Source organism: Ovis aries, chromosome 12 (genome assembly GCF_016772045.2).
Source record: "Ovis aries strain OAR_USU_Benz2616 breed Rambouillet chromosome 12, ARS-UI_Ramb_v3.0, whole genome shotgun sequence".
NCBI classification, from domain to species: domain Eukaryota; kingdom Metazoa; phylum Chordata; class Mammalia; order Artiodactyla; family Bovidae; genus Ovis; species Ovis aries.
In genome coordinates this window covers 51,702,572-51,719,831 of record NC_056065.1, presented here as the reverse complement: position 1 = coordinate 51,719,831, position 17,260 = coordinate 51,702,572, and the positions used below count along the sequence as shown (strand labels likewise).

Below are 17,260 nucleotides of genomic sequence, written 5' to 3'. Positions count from 1 at the left end.
AAGGCTGAGAAAACTTAAAACATTTCCCCAGGATCATCTGGCTAGCAAGTGGCAGAGCTGGGCTTCAAAGCCAGGTCTCTCATAGTCCACTGCCAACGTCAGAACCTCAGGGTTTGTATAAAGGATTTTCTGTAACAGTTCAGTTGCTCAGTCATGTCCAACTCTTTGTGACCCCATGAACCACAGCACGCCAGGCCTCCCTGTCCATCACCAACTCCTAGAGTCCACCCAAACCCATGTCCATCGAGTCGATGATGCTATCCAACCATCTCATTCTCTGTCGTCCCCTTCTCCTCCTGCCCTCAATCTTTCCCAGCATCAGGGTCTTTTCCAATGAGTCAGCTCTTTGCATCAGGTGGCCAAAGTATTGGAGTTTCAGCCTCAACATCAGTCCTTCCAATGAACACCCAGGCCAGATAGTAAATATCTTAGCCTTTTGGAACCAATCTGTCACAACCATTCAGCTCTGCTCTTGTAACAAGACGGCATGCGTGCGTGCTCAATCATGTCCAACTCTTTGCAAATCCATGGGCTGTAGCCCACCAGGCTCCTCTGTTCATGGGATTATCCAGGCAAGAATACAGGAATGGGTTGCCATTTCCTCCTCCAGGGGATCTTGCCAACCCAGGGATTGAACCTGTGTCTCCTGCACCGGCAGGTGGATTCTTTACCACTGAGCCACCTGGGGAGCCCCAGTAGGACAGCAGCCTTAGACAATGTGTGAACAAATGAGCGTGGCTCTGTCCCAGTGCCATTGCATGCTAGAGGGCAGGATCTGGCCTTTGGGCTGTAGTCTGCAATCCCTGTGCTAGGCTAACACAACTGGGCCTCCGGAGGCCCAGGTTCAGGGAGACCTCAATGACTAATTGCTGATGTTCTGTGGTATGTGCATGTGTCGGGAGTGTTTCGAAGGATGAGACCCTCTCTTTCCAGAACCACCATGGCCCTCCCAATGTTCAGAAGGATCCACAATGGCTATGTTTTGGTGACACCTCTTCAGACTCTGCCAGGGGCTCGGTCAGCCCCTCTAACTCTGTAGCCTCCACTGAGCTCCTGGCTATAAACATGAGTTATTCCCACTCTCAGGGCTGAGACAGAGGGGAAATAAAGGCCAGGATTGATGGAATCCCAGACATAAAATCTGGCACCATAATGCCTACATTTTGGAAATTGCCTTTAATTAATGGTTTATGGCTACAAAGATTCCCTCCCCACCGCCAACCTTCATCCTTCTGTTGCATCTTCTCCCTGGTGATCAGTCCTGGGGATGGGAACAGGGAAGGGGTGAAAGAGGAGGGCTAGTGAATAGCTGGTTTCTCAGAAACCAAAATGTGTGGTTTTGCTTATATGAACCCAGCTTGGCCTCTGGCATTCCTCGAGCCTGGACTCCATAAATAATGTGAATTGAAAAGCCAGCTCCCTGCACAGGCCTGAGGCCTGTTAGCTACAGAATCATCCACACACACTCACAAAAACACATCAAGTTCAGGAAAACACACACTCACAAGTGTGTACACACACATACACACACACCGGAAATTTGCTTTTTTATTTTTTTGGTCCACTTATCAGTCTCTCCTTCTTCCTGTTTATCTTGCTGTCTTTGTGTTCCGTGGCACTATTTCTTTTCCTGAAGTTCTGCTCTTTGAGTCTCTCTTCCGTTCTCTCCCCTTCCCATGCCCTGTGATCTCCCCTACTTGGGGACACATAGTCAAGCTACACAAACACACCCCCAGCTGCCCACCTCGGCAGAGAATCCAAAAATCCTCCCCTCCCATTACAGACACCCCTGCCCCTCCCACCTGGACCAGGCTTGATTCTAACCAAGACAATGAACTTCTGCCCAGGTGCAAGAAGTGCAATTAGGTTCCCTCCCTAAGCACCTGCTGAACTCAAACCACATTTCATCCCAGGAATACAAGGGGATGAGGCAACTCTGCCAAATTCTAGGTGTAGCCAAAAAGATTGCCCAAGCCCCAGGGCAGAGGCCCTTTATTACCAATAATAGCCACCTTGACTGAGTATCTACTATGGCTTCATATTCAGAATTTATAATAATCATGTTACCCTAAGAGGTAGATATTATTATTATTCCCATTTTATAGGTGGGAAAACTGAGGCTTCAAGAAGTAAAGGAATTTGCTTAAAACCAAAGTCTGTTCAACTCCAAAGCCTAGTCTCTTCCCGCATGCTCAGTCGCTTCAGTCTTGTCTGACTTATTGCGACCCTGTGGATTGTAGCCCTCCAGGCTCCTCAGTCCATGGGATTTCCCAGGCAAGAATACTGGAGTGGGTTGTCATGCCCTCCTCCAGGGGACCTTCTTGACCCAAGGATCAAACCCACGTCTCCTGTGTCTCCTGCGTTGAAGGTGGATTCTTTACCCCTGAGCCACTGGGGAAGCCCCGTCTCTTCCCACAGGGCTGGTCCAAATAGACAACATGGGTTGTGTCTTGGGATCTGGGACAACCATACTCAGCCACATTTGGTCTCTCATCTCCCCAGAAACATGTAACAGAGACAGGACTCCAATACAGGAATAAGGCAGAGGTTCTCAAGTCTAGCCAACAGGTGGAAACACTGTTTGGATGCCAGTGGTCAGCAGCTGTACACCCAACCAGAGAGGCTTCCCTGCCAGTCAAGCCTGTCCTTGGGGGTCCAGCTCTAGCAGTGGAGGGAGGGGAACACCTAGGCTGAGGCCCCTAACCAGGCAGGGACTTGGAGCCTCCCAGGCAGGGCTGCAGAGGCAGCTGCTGTTTCTGCATTCCCTGGCGCCATGGCAACAAGAGTGTTCAAATTGGTGACCCGCACAGAGTTTGTACCATCTGCTGTCTTCGGGGCTGGGGGTTGCAGGGTCACCTTCTGTCTGCCTGAGAAAGGAAATATAGCAATGTGGCAATGACCTCTCACCCTTGTCTATGCAGTGTAGAAAGGCCCCATCAGCCCCACTGTCACTGAGTCCACAGAGCAGCCCAGGGGAGGAGGCAGGCAGCAGAGAACAGCATCATGACAATGTGCAGAGATGGACACTGAGGCACGAGGCACCATCTCTGCCCACCCTGCATTAGGTCGTTCTGCCTGGCGCCCTGCTGGACCAGCCTGGCATCTTCCAGGCCAGGTGGCTGTGGGCCCCGAAGGGCTCTTAGCTGGGCAGTTAGGTGTTGGGGAGAAAGATTTCAGTGGAGCTGGGATGAGGGAGGTGGGTATGGTAACCAAGCTGCAGTTCCCCAAGAGTCGTCCAAGGCGTTTCAATGGAGGGAGGCAAGTGACTGGGGGAAAGGGCATTGTGACTTGAAGAAGTAAGGTCTTTAGTCTGTGGGTTTCTTTTTTTTTTTTTTTTTCAATTTCAAAAATAATATAGCCAATGCAGAAAACTTGGAAAACAGAGAAATATGCACATACATTCTGGCACACTCACAAGTTCATGACACACACATACATGTTCACACACAAATCATCCCTTTCCAGAGATAAAGACTTTTAGCATTTAACCATCTAATACAATGTAATATACGTATATATTATATAGATACAATTATTAGGATTCCCTGGTGGTTCAGACGGTAAAGAATCTGCCTGCCATGCAGGAAACCTGGGTTCAATCCCTGTGTACAGAAGATCCCCTGGAGATGGGAATGGCAACCCACTCCAGTATTCTTGCCTGGAGAATTCCATGGACAGAGAAGCCTGGCGGGCTACAATCCATGGGGCTGCAAAAAGTCAGACACGGCTCAGCGACTAACGCGTGTAGTATATGCACATTATATATATTATCATACATATTTTAGCATGGTTGGGATTATGTTGTACCTGCTATCTTGTACTGTGCTTTTTCATTTTGCAATAGATTGTGCACATTTTCTCATATAAAATATATTCCCATGACAGGTTTCTCAACGAACTGCCTATATGCCAACATACAAATGAAGTATCATTCATTCAGCTTAAACTTTCACCCATAACCATTTATACTGCTTCCTAGTTTTTAAATGTTTCTATTTTTTTCATTATAAATTTATATATGTTTATTATGGAACCTTAATGATACTTAGAGGTACAGCAGGAGGGAAATAACCTCATACAAACTCAGTAACTATAACACTTTTGTGCTTTCCACACTGATTGTTTTACTATTTGTCTGATTTGATGGCTATGTAATTTTTACCTTGTTATAATGTTGTATAATACACAATATAGGGTCCTTTCAAATCAGGCTTATTTTTTAATATTCGTCATTTCTCACAGTACTGAGTTTATCCATTTGGGTTTTCATTTAACCATGCTTTGGGAAAAGATTCTTTTCCCTTCTCTGTTGACTCCTCACCACCTGAACTTGGTATATTTATCAAGTGTTGATGCAGCTGACCGTGGATTGAGGAATGGGGCTGGAAAATGCTGGTAGAAAGACATTTTTGCCTGTGAGGGCCACTCCAGAAACACATTTCAGTGTGTACAGGAATAGAGCTGGTGCTCCATTTATCCTAAAAAAATGAATCACCCAGTTGCCCAAAAATGACTGTCTCTGTGTTGTTTACAGTAGTGAAAAACGAGGGACGACCAGGCCCACCGACAGGAGGCAGGTGAAATAGATCATAGAGCATCCATTCCACGAATCCTGTGTGGTCAAAAGATATTACAGATCACTGCTGAGAAGGAGGCATGTCCTCCACGGTGTAAATGAGAACAGCATATTACAAAACGGGATGGACCATGTAAATGTGGGCATTTTGTGTGTGTTTTTCTTTCCAGTGGCTATAATGCTGTTTATTTTTTATGAGGATATGTAGTCAGATTAAGCACAGGTTAATAATACCAGTTTGTTCTTTTCAAAGCAAAGCAAAAGCCCCGTAGACTTTTTATTTATTTATTTACTTTTTAATTGGAGGAAGTGTTGGCACCTGTGTATCTCAAAGAATATTTAACTAAATACCAGCAGCTGCTGTCTCCGGGTAGCGTGGGTTTGGGGGTGATTCTCTGTTTTATTTTTTATTCTTTTTTGGATTTTTAATTCTTTAAATTCTTTTCCTTTTAGAGGGCATAGGTTACTACTGTACTGGGGGAGGGGCAGCACAACAAAACAAAAGCCATTTTGATTCTGAAAAGAACCTTATGGGGGAGGGGAAGACATGGGGGGCGGCACTCAGAGGGGGCAGCCTGCCCCCCCGCCCTGCCCCTCACCCCACTCCCCAGCACGGCCCTGTGTGCTTGTGTGTTGCAGACTCCGACAGCCAGTGCAGCCCCACGCGGCAGAGCCTCAGCCTGTCGGAGGGCGAGGAGCAAATGGACCGGCTGCAGCAGGTGGAGCTGGTCAGGACCACTCCCATGTCCCACTGGAAGGCGGGAACTGTCCAGGCCTGGCTGGAGGTAGTCATGGCCATGCCCATGTACGTCAAGGCCTGCGCAGAGAACGTCAAGAGTGGGAAGGTAGGACCCCGGTGGGGATTCTACCCCCACACCCCGCCCCGGCCACACACACACCAGGGTTACAGGAGCTGGCTGAACCGGATTCAGGCTCCAGGGACTCCAGTAAATCACTGTCTCTCCAACAAGGTTCATAGCTCTTCTGAGCCTCAGCTTCCTCATCTTTAAAATGGGACTAATTTTCCCTTACCTGACTGGAGGGAGGCAGGGCTGGACTTGAGCACCTTTTCAGTCCGTTCGGGGATTCCACCGCCTCCCGTAGCAGCAGCCCTCTGGCGAGGGGCCTGCAGAGCTCTTCCCACTGCTCTGCCCGGGACGCCGGGAGGGATTCCTTGGGTCCCCGCTCCCACGCCTCCCTTCGGCGCTCAATCCCCACCCCCCGGGCGCAGGTGCTGCTGAGCCTGAGCGACGAAGACCTGGAGCTGGGCCTGGGTGTGTGTAGCTCGCTACACCGGCGCAAGCTGCGGCTGGCCATCGAGGACTACCGCGACGCCGAGGCGGGCAGGAGGTGAGCCGGCGCCCCGGCCCCGGGGAGTTGGGAGATGAGCCGCCAGAGACCTCGCCTCGGGGTCACACGGGTGAGGGGGCGGGCGTGTGGCTGGGGCCAGGTGAGGAGTGCCAGGTCCTGGGACGCCACTGGGCGGCGCTCTGGGCGGGCCTTCCCTGTAGAGCCCCGCCCTGTAGAGCCCCCCTGTAGAAAGATGGAGAACAAACTCAGGGCGGCTCCAGGAGCCCTAGGATCGTCCCAGTGCGGGAGTCGAGTCTTCAGGCGCAACCCAGAACTCCTCTAACTCCGAGGGTAGGCCAGTCCTGGTGGACCTGGGAAATCTGGCCAAGATGTTTGTTCTGCCTACTCCCACCTCAAACCCCAGCTCTTACCATTCCAAGTAAGAGACAGCCTACAGGCTGGGAGGACGAAAGGAAATGGGCCTGTCTGGGGCCAAGTGCGAGGGGGTGTTTGAGGGCCCGGAGGGAAGGGACGTCTGTCAGCAAGCACACCTGGGGAGGGCTGACCATCCGCCCATCAAGTGGGTCCCCAGCGAGGCCGCCCTCCCGCCCCCAGCTCCTGCCGGCCTCTCTCCTGACCTTTGTGAGCAGGACTTACTGGGGAGCCCCTCATTCACCAAGCAGCTCCAGGGAAAAGGAAAGGAGCCCCCTACCCAGTCCTCAGCGTGCAGAAGGGGAAGAAAACTAGCTGGTAAAGCTGACACTTTTCTGTGTTGCATAATTATCTCCTTCACTGGTTTCCCCATCATTTTTGTGCAGTTAATTAATCAAACCTGGTGGTGTGTGCTATTATTTGCAGAAGCAGCTTTGTGGATTAAAAATAAGAAGGGGCTGGGGGTAGGAAGGCAGGCTGGTTTAGAAGCCGGAAAAGCAAATTGCTGGGTGTCCTGGGGAATGATTCTGAGGTGGCAGGGAAAAGAGATGAGACGGGATCTGAAACTCAGGCAGTAATTCCCAGGAAAGCCAAGTAAGAAGGTCATGGCCCTTATCAGAAGGTCTGGACCTTCCTAAACGACATGGTGGGGGAGGGGTGGAGGAGTGGGGAGATTGCGGGGCGGGGAGGAGGGCAGGGCAGGGCAGAGCTTGCGGTTCCGCTGAGCTTCCCCTCCTGAGTGTCCCACAAGCACCTCACACCCACCACAGACCCAGTGTCTGCCCAGTGTTTGCCCCCAGTCCCCAAAAGCTTACCACTCTGGGTCACCCAAGCTGGAAACCCCGCCCCTACCCCACCCCCTTCCATTCCCAATACAGTCGCTGTTACTTGAGCAGGGTGGTGCTTCCTGCCTCATCTCTCAAAATTCAGGGTCGCTGCCCACGTTCCCCCCAAATCCACCTGACCCCTGAGAACCTCCGAGAGCCAGAAAAGGGTTGGAGTCAACTCATCAGCCAGATGTGAATAGATTTTAAACATTTCTAAGAGCCCTAAGCGGAGAAGGCAATGGCAACCCACTCCAGTACTCTTGCCTGAAAAATCCCATGGACAGAGGAGCCTGGTAGGCTACAGTCCATGGGGTCGCTAAGAGTCGGACACGACTGAGCGACTTCACTTTCACTTTTCACTTTCACGCATTGGAGAAGGAAATGGTAACCCAGTCCAGTGTTCTTGCCTGGAGAATCCCAGGGACAGAGGAGCCTGGTGGGCTGCCGTCTATGGGGTCACACAGAGTCAGACACAACTGAAGCAACTTAGCAGCAGCAGCAGCAGCAGCAGCAGCAAGAGCCCTAAGCAGGACTGTTTCCCAAAACCAGGGCTTCGGCACTAGACACCCAGGGCCTCTGGAGCAGGGAGGAGCCTTCATTTAATGGCTCTGTTCTCTGCAGAATCCTGGCCTGTCTCTAACTTGCCCTGTAACCTTGTGCTCTGTGGAACTTGGTTTCTCCACCTGTGAAGTGAAGGGGGTTAAATTAGGACAGTGGCTCTTTAACCGTGGGCAATCATGGCCTATTTGAGAATCTAATGAAAACTTCTGAAACTTGCCCCAGAAGAAATACAAAAGCTTCACAACTTTGCATTCTGGGACTCTCTAACCCATCCATGGAACTTTGAGGTGTCTGTGAACTCTTGGGTAAGGACCCCAGTGAGGCCATCTTTGAGAACACAGCCTGTGTGACTCTAGGCATGACATTACCCTCTCTGGGCCTGGTTCCCCTTATCTCTAAAATTTATTGTTGTTGTTTAGCTGCTAAGTTGTGACCGACTCTTTGCGCCCCCATGGACTGTAGCCTGCCAGGCTCCTCTGTCCATGAGATTTCCCTGGTAAGAATATTGGAGTGGATTGCCATTTCCTTCTCGAGGGGAATCTTCCAACCCAGGGATCAAACCTACGTCTCCTGCATTGGCAGGCGGATTCTTTACCACTGAGCCACCAGGGAAGGTCCTATCTCTAAAATACTAATGACAAATAATCCACCAACCCCTGCCAACCTATTACTCATCGCTTTATGGACATTATTTTATTTGACCACCACGACATCAAGACAGGATAGATATGCTTAGCCCCCTTTTAAAGATGGAGAAAATGAGACCAGAGAAATAATGGGCACAAAGTCATACTACAGAAGATTCGACTTCAAAGTATATTTCCTTTCCACTCTCCCAAGGCCCCTTTGTATTAAGAACATCAGTGATGTATTAATAGCTCCTGCCACTATTCTTTGGAGAAGGAAATGGCAACCCACTCCAGTATTCTTGCCTAGAGAATCTCATGGACAGAGGAGCCTGGTGAGCCGCCGTCTGTGGGGTCACACAGAGTAGGACACGATTGAAGTGACTTTACGGCAGCAGCAGCTACCACTATTCTTTCTGGAACACTGAATTCATCCTAGACCCCGTGCTAAGGGCTTTACCCTCTCTTACCTCTTTTAGTCCTAGAGGCAAGCAGGAGTAGCCCCATTTTATAGAGGAGGAAATTGGGGTGCAATGTCTCAGATCTAAGGGTGATGGAGCCAGAAAGGCCTCATATTTTTTATGCTGAATAATGACTCGGATGACTTCAAAATTCTGGGCCCAAACTCACATTTCAAGATCTGACCTGTTTCCTGTTTGGGGAGCATCAGTGTCAAATTTTATAAAATGTTTGAATTACTTTTAAAGTCATCCTGTTTTATTCACCTTCAGCACTTACAGTAGCTCACACCAATAGCTGGGCAAGTGTTGCCAAACCGAGGCCCCATGGGGACAACTTTAATGAAAAGAGAACTGTTTGGAAGGGCAGGCTTGCATTAATTATCAGCATGCAGCTGGATATTGCTGATTATAAATGGACCTCAAATAGGTTAAGCAAGGTGCCTCCTCCCATCCTGCACCCCACATCCCAATACACCACTGATTTGCCAAGCAGACCCTTCCTTCAGAGGGAAAAGAAGTCTTCTAGTCCCTATCAAAGCCCCGAAAGCATATGATTCAGAGGCCAGGAACTTCAGCCCCTTCCCTGGGCAAGAAACCAACAACAGCTGGGCCTGGCAAGGGTCCCTCTAAAGGGATGAGGCTGCAGCAGGTCACTCATGCACCTTCCCATCTTCAAAGGGAGCTTGTTTTGGCCAGAAGATTCCAGCTTGGGAGCTAGGTTTCGGGGAGCCTCCTGGAAGACTGGAGCTGGTGCCCCCCCACCTCGCCTGGCCTTGCTGTCTTCCTTGCTTATGTGTGTGCTGCCGCTTCAGTCGTATCTGACTCTTTGTGACCCTATGGACTCTAGCCCACCAGGCTCCTCTGTCCATGGGATTTTCCAGGCAAGAATACTGGAGTGGATTGCCGTGCCCTCCTCCAGGGGATCTTCCTGACCCAGGGATTGAACCTGCATCTCTTATGTCTAACCTGTGTTGGCAGGTGGCTTCTTTATCACTAGTGTCACCTGGGTAGCCCACTGGACTCTAAATCAGAAGCTCCGGGGCATTAGCCAGGTGGAGAGCCACATGCACCACCCCCAGTCCTGCCCTCCAGAAACTGATGATCCAGTGGGCCGCTGGCCTGCTGAGCAGCAGTTACCCAGCATGACAGTGCAAGGGCTCCACAGAGACTCTGGGCACCAGGAAGGGTCCTGACCTAGCACAGGGGTCCTGAGGCTTTAGGGAGAACCACATCTCAGCAGAGTCTCACAGGAGTTAAGCAGGGGAAGAGGGTGAGATGAGAGACCTGGAGGGGGGAGGTCCTGGCTCTTTGGGGGCAGATTCAGAGGTTCTGGGAGGCTGAGGGGCAAGAGGAGGGGAGCAAAGCCAGGAGCCCACCTTCCTGCTCTCAGTCCATCTTCCAGTGAAGTGTCTGCTACTATGCTTGCAGCATCAGTCTGACTCAGCCTAGAGAACACAGTCCCTGTGCTCAGATAAGTCATTTGTAAAGCTCCCTGTGTGATGGAACTCTGAAGGGAGTTCTTAAAGAGGCAGAGCAAACAGGTCAGGGAGCAAGCTCAGACAGCACACAGGCAGCCTCTGCAACATGGGAGCTGATGCCTAGGAGGGGAGGAGAGAGCCCAAGCGGGGCTGGAAGAAAATGGGTGCCTGGGAGGCAGAGACCCCACCATCTGAGGACAAGCACAATGCATCCCAGAAGTGCTCCCAGCTCCAGCCCGGTGGGAGGGGCAGCCTGCACCCTGTGAGGTCACCCTGAGGACTTCTGATTTTATCTCTGCAAAGGGGCGCCATGGGAGAGTTTCGTATGCGCCGTAATACATTGTTATTATTTTTTTGAACTGGCCATTATCTTTGAAGATTAGCAAATAAGGAAAATATTTACCAAGATAATTTACCATTTCCAATCTTCTTCTTCAAAAAAGTTTTATTGTGGTAAAATACCCATAAAATGTACCACCTTAATCTTTTTTTAGAGTACAATTCAGCAGTGTTACTTTACTGGTTTCCCTGGTAAAGAATCCACTTGCAATGCAGGAGACTCCAATTTGATTCCTGGGTCAGGAAGATCTGCGGGAGAAGGGATAGGCTACCCACTCCAGTGTTCTTGGGCTTCCCTGTGGCTCAGCTGGTAAAGAATCCTCCTGCAATGCGGGAGGCCTGGGTTCAGTCCCTGGGTTGGGAAGATCCCCTGGAGAAGGGAAAGGCGACCCGCTCCAGAATTCTGGCCTGGAGAATTCCATGGACTGTATAGTCCATGGGGTCGCAGTCGGACGCAACTGAGGGGCTTTCACTCACTCACTCAGCGGTGTTATATACATTCACATTGTTGTGCAGCCATCACCACCATCCATTCCAAAAACTCTTCCCATCTTATAAAACGGAAACTCTTTTCCCATTAAACACTAACTCTCCATTCTCCTCTTCCCCAAGCAAGCCACCAACCATCATTCTACTTTTGAATCTGACTACCCTCAAGTTCCTCACATAAGTGGAGTCACACAGTATTTGCCTTTTTGTGACTGGCTTATTTCATTATCATAATGTGCTCAAGATTCATCTGTGTGTAGTGTCAGCCTTTTTAAGGTTGAATACTGCTCCACTGGGGCTGAATACAAGCCCATTTTGTTTATCTGTTCATCCATCTATGGATACTTGAGTTGCTTCTACCTTTTAGCTCTTGTAAATAGTGCTGCTATGAACACAGGGTGTGCTGATATATCTCTTCAAGGCCCAAATTTCAATACTTTTGGATATACACTCAAAAGTGGAATTGCCCAATCATATGGAAATGGCAACCCACTCCAGTGTTCTTGCCTGGAGAATCCCAGGGATGGGGGAGCCTGGTGGGCTGCTGTCTATGGGGTTGCAGAGAGTCAGACACAACTGAAGCGACTTAGCAGCAGCAGCAGCAGCAGCAGCATGCTAATCCTATTTTTACTTTTCTGCAGAGGTGTCATACTGTTTTCCGCAGCTACCGTACCACTGTACGTCCTCACAAACAGTGCACAAGGGTTCCAATTTCTCCACATCCTTGCCAACACTTGTTTTCTCTAATAGTGGCCATCCTAATGAGTATGAAGTGGTATTTTATCATAGTTTTGGTTTGCATTTCCCTAATGATTAGTGAAGGGCTTCCTAGGTGGTGTAGTGGTAAAGAATACACCTGAGGTAACTTGGGTTCAGCCCCTGAGTCAGGATTATCCCCTGGAGTAGGAAATGACAACCCTCTCAAATATTCTTACCTGGAAAATTCCATGGACAGGGGAGCCTGGCAGGCTACCGTCCAAGGGGTCACAAAGAGTCGGACACAACCGAGCATGTAAGCACACATGCACAGACACACAATGATTAGTGATACTGAGCATTTTCCCATGAGCCTGTTGGTCATCTTTATATCTTCTTTGCAGAAATGTCTCTTTGAGTCCTTTACCCATTTCTGAATCAGATTGTTTGGTTTTTTTGTTGAGTTCTATTGTTCAGTCACTCAGTCATGTCCAACTCTCTGCGAATCCATGGACTACAGCACTCCAGACTCCCCTGTCCTTCCCCATCTCCCGGAGTTAGCCAAACTCATGTCCGGAGAAGGCGATGGCACCCCACTCCAGTACTCTTGCCTGGAAAACCCCATGGATGGAGGAGCCTGGTGGGCTGCAGTCCATGAGGTCACTAAGAGTCGGACACGACTGAGCGACTTCCCTTTCACTTTTCACTTTCATGCACTGGAGAAGGAAACGGCAACCCACTCCAGTGTTCTTGCCTGGAGAATCCCAGGGACGGGGGAGCCTGGTGGGCTGCCGTCTGTAGGGTCACACAGAGTTGGACACAACTGACACGACTTAGCAGCAGCAGCAGCATGTCCATGGAGTCAGTGATGCCATCCAGCCTTCTCATCCTCTGTCCTTCTCCTCCTGCTTTCAAGCTTTCCCAGCATCAGGGTCTTTTCCAATGAATCACCCCTTCACATCAGGTGGCCAAAGTATTGGAGTATTGTTGAGGTTTAGGACTTCTCTTTCTTCTTTGGTGTAGTCCAAATTTCCATGTGGTTATTATTAATATTTCTTTCCTCCTAAAGAAATGCCTTTTACATTTCTTGTAGTTCATTCCTCTGATGATGAATTCTTTGAATTTTGCTTGCTTAAAAAAGTCTTTGTTTCTTCCCTCATTTCTAAAGACTTTATTTTTTAGAGCAGTTTTAGTTTCACCGCAAAACGGAGGGAAAGTTAGAGATTTCACGTAAACCTCTTGCCCTCACACATGCGTGGCCTCCCCCGTTATCATCATCCCCCACCAGATGGAACATTTGTTTCAGCGGAACAGACACTGACACACCATTGTTACCCAAAGTCCGTAGTTTACATCAGGGTTCACTCTGGGTGCTGTGTATTCTGTGGATTTGGACAAACATGCAGTAGAGTGCGTCCATCATTACCATACAACACTGAATAGTTTCACCTCCCTAAAAATCCTCTGTGCTCCACCTAGTCATCCCTCCCTCTCCCTCAAACCCTGGAAACCACTGGTCTTCTTGCTGTCTCCATAGTTGTGTCTCTTCCAGAACGTCACACTGTTGGAATCATACGTATGTAGCCTTTTCAGGCTGGCTTCTTTCACTTAGTAATATGCATTAAAGGTTCCTCTGAGAGAGGGTTTTAAGTAGAGGGGTGACATGATCTGATGGATATATTTAAAAGGCCATCTGGCACCCGCAGGGGAAATGGATTAGAAGGAGCAAAGGGGTGGGGTGGGGGCAGTCAGGAGGCAGTTGCAGAAATCTATGCCAGAGGTGGCCATGACTTGACCCCAGAAAAGGAGGCAAGGGGACAGACACACTGACCAGAGTGGTTGATAGATGGACAGGGTGGGGGAGGGGAGAGGCAGGGCAAGTGAGAACCTGGAACTGGGAGACAGGACGGGCATGTCATCTGGGGCTTGTTAAGTCTGAGATGCCTGGGACAGCCAGGAGATGTCAAGAGGGCAGCCCATTAGGATCTCAGGCTCAGAAGAGGGAGGAGAGTTATGAATTGGGAGTGTTTGTTAACAGATGTGATCTGGAGCCCTAGAAATGGATGTCAGCCAGAGACTGGAGAGTGTAGGGGTGGAGAAAGGAAGGGGTGAGGACGGAAGATGTGCCCATTATAAGGCAGCATCTACCCAGATACAGAGCTCAATACACATTCTTGGAAGGAAGGAAGCAAGGAGCCCCGGAGGACACCAGCAGGAGCAGCGGCATGATCCGCTAGCTCCACCCTGGGGAAGAGACTAGAGGGGCTCTAGAGGCATGAAGACCAGTGAGAGGGCGAAGTTCAGGGGAGAAATGATGGTGCCTAGAGCGAGCAGAGGAGAGGAGAAAGGAGGAAGCTGAGTCACAGCAGGTGGAAAAGCCTACCTAGGTCTCCAGCTTGGCCAGTAGGGTGCTCTCCTCACAGTCTCCACTCCACCTCCCCGCGGGGAGTGGGTTTGGGGCGCTCCTTCTGCCAGCTGTGGGGGGCAGTGTCACTCTGTAGGCCCATCATTTCCATTTCACATCCAGATCCCTTCATGGTCCCCCAAGGCTCCCACTTAGGCAATGCAGTTCACAGCCTAGCATTCAGTTCAGTTCAGTCACTCAGTTGTGTCCGACTCTTTGCGACCCCATGGACTGCAGCATGCCAGGCTTCCCTGTCCATCACCAGTTCCCAGAGCTTACTCAAATTCATGTCCATTGAGTCAGTGATGCCATCCAGCCATCTCATCCTCTGTTGTCCCCTCCTCCTCCTGCCTTCAATCTTTCCCAGCATCAGGGTCTTTTCCAATGAGTCAGTTCTTCTAATCAGGTGGCCAAAGTATTGGAGTTTTATCATCAGTCCTTCCAATGAATATTTAGAACTGATTTCCTTTAGGATTGACTGATTGGATCTCCTTGCAGTCCAAGGGACGCTCAAGAGTTATCTCCAACACCATAGCTCAAAAGCATCAATTCTTTGGCGCTCAGCTTTCTTTATAGTCCAACTCTCACATCCATCCATGACTACTGGAAAAACCATAGCTTTGACTAGATGGACCTTTGTTGGCAAAGTAATGTCTCTGCTTTTTAATATGCTGTCTAGGTTGGTCATAGCTTTTCTTCCAAGGAGCAAGTGTCACTTAATTTCATGGCTGCAGTCACTATCTGCCCCCAAAATAAAGTCTGTCACTGTTTCCATTGTTTCTCCATCTACCTGCCATGAAGTGATGGGACCAGATGCCATGATCTTATTTTTCTGAATGTTGAGCTTTAAGCCAACTTTTTCACTCTCCTCTTTTATTTTCATCAAGAGGCTCTTTAGTTCTTCACTTTCTGCCATGAGGGTGGTGTCATCTGCATAGCTGAGGTTATTGATATTTTTCCTGGCAATCTTGATTCCAGCTTGTGCTTCTCCAGCCCGGCATTTCTCATGATGCACTCTGTGTAGAAGTTAAATAAGCAGGGTGACAATATACAGCCCTGACGTACTCCTTTTCCTATTTGGAACCAGTCTGTTGTTCCATGTCCAGGTCGAACCGTTGCTTCTTGACCTGCATACAGAGATTTCTCAGGAGGCAGGTCAGGTGGTCTGGTATTCCCGTCTCTTTAAGAATTTTCCACAGTTTTTGTGATCCACGCAGTCAAAGGCTTTGGCACGGTCAATAAAGCAGAAATAGATGTTTTTCTGGAACTCTCTTCCTTTTTTGATGATCCAACGACGTTGGCAATTTGACCTCTGATTACTCTGCCTTTTCTAAATCCAGCTTGAACATCTGGACGCTCACGGTTCAGGTACTGTTGAAGCCTGGCATTACCTCAGTTCATTTTTTAAAGTCCTTCCGCCGGTGGGAGGCACTGTCCTCATTCCTTCTTCGAGGCTGCCACCCTGTGGTGAACAGGGGAATAACAGCTGAGGAGCCCGTCCTTTTGTCCACTCGGGAAGTATTCCTTGTGCACCCACTACACACGCACACATGCGGCACTGGGCGAAGTTCAGTGTGGGATACGGAAAACCTAAGGTACGGTGGCGAGGAGAGAAGCTGGAATAAGCAAAACTGGGGGTTTAAATCTGATTCCAAGACGTGCCACTCTGTGACTCTGGGCGAAGTCCAAGGAGAGACTGGACCCAGACGAGGTTCTGTGGGCCTCCGGGATTCTGCAGTGGCCTCTGGGATGGGGGTGGCGCGGGGCGGGGGTTGGGAGGTACCCGGTGCCCAGAGGCGCTGCTTACTGCTGCGTCCATTCCTGTGGCTCTGCCACTGTCCTTTCCCACTCTCAGTGTGTCTGAATGTGGCCTTTCCTCTTCCGGGACCCTCTGTCTGTTGATTCTTTGTTATTCTTCGGGGCTCGCGCCCTGCGTCGTCTCCCCCTCTGTCTCTGCCTCCCCTGTCTGTCTCTGCCCCCCCCCCGTCTGTCTCTCCCCTCTGTGTCCCTCTCTCCCCATGTGTCTCCCTGTCTCCTCCTCTCTCTCCCCTGCGTCTGCCTCTCCCCCTGCTGCCCTGTCTCTCTCTGTGTCTCTCCATCACTGTTCCTATCTATCTCTGTGACTTTCTTGGTCCCCCTCACCCCATTATTTTGCTTCTCTCTCTGGTCATCTCTGCCCCATTTCTCCCCGTCTCTCTGTTTCTGCCACCTTTCCCCACCCATCCCTCTCTCCGGCTGTGTCTCTCCTCACCAGCCTGTCCAAAGCCGCGGACCTGGACCATCACTGGGTGGCCAAGGCCTGGCTCAACGACATCGGCCTGTCCCAGTACTCCCAGGCCTTCCAAAACCACCTGGTTGACGGGCGGATGCTGAACTCCCTGATGAAGCGGGACCTGGAGAAGCACCTGAATGTGTCCAAGAAGTTCCACCAGGTCAGCATCCTGCTGGGGATCGAGCTGCTGTACCAAGTGAACTTCAGCAGGGAGGTGAGAACCAGGGGACAGGGCACCTTCCGCAGCCCTGCTTTCCCTTCTGGAATCCGCTGTCTGTCCATCCAACCATCTGCCCATCCATGCGTCTCTGCATCCATCCACCCACCTGTCCATCATTCCATGCATCCACTCTCTGCCCATCCACGTATCTCTCCATCCATGCATCTCTCCATCCATCCATCCACCTTTCCATCAATCCACGCATCCATCCCTTTCTTTCCCCCTCCCTCCTTTCAACAACTGTTTATTAGGGATGGACCAGACCCTGTGCTCAATTCAGGGGAAAAGGGAAACACTCATTCTCCAGGAACTCACTGCATATCCGGGGCAACCACGAAGAAGCTTGTGGCCACAACATCATGGAAGGTTGTCCCAATGAGGGAAGCCCAGGGTTTTATGAAAATCCAGAGGAAAAGCTTTTAGAGGGACAAGAGAAGCCTTTCCAGTGATAGTGACAGCTAAACTGAGACCTGAAGGGAGGAATTCTGGGTGTCAGTCAATAGAAGGTACGAGGGGTAAAGCAATCTAGCAAGGGAATAGCATAGACCAAGACCCAGAAGATAGATCTATGGCAGCAGAACTGAGAGTC

General features: G+C 50.1%; 1 protein-coding gene across 4 annotated transcripts in view; it reads left to right on the top strand.

Annotated features, from left to right (window-relative positions):
• The window catches only part of KAZN (kazrin, periplakin interacting protein), a 1,321,995-nt gene that overhangs the window by 1,286,511 nt on the left and 18,224 nt on the right, over window positions 1-17,260 (top strand). For all 4 annotated transcript variants that reach the window (XM_042229397.2, XM_042229398.2, XM_060396605.1 and 1 more), the window contains 3 exons: window positions 5,216-5,421; window positions 5,808-5,926; window positions 16,434-16,665. In XM_042229397.2, coding sequence (XP_042085331.1) covers window positions 5,216-5,421; window positions 5,808-5,926; window positions 16,434-16,665 — 557 coding nt within the window. The remainder of the gene's footprint in view (window positions 1-5,215; window positions 5,422-5,807; window positions 5,927-16,433; window positions 16,666-17,260) is intronic.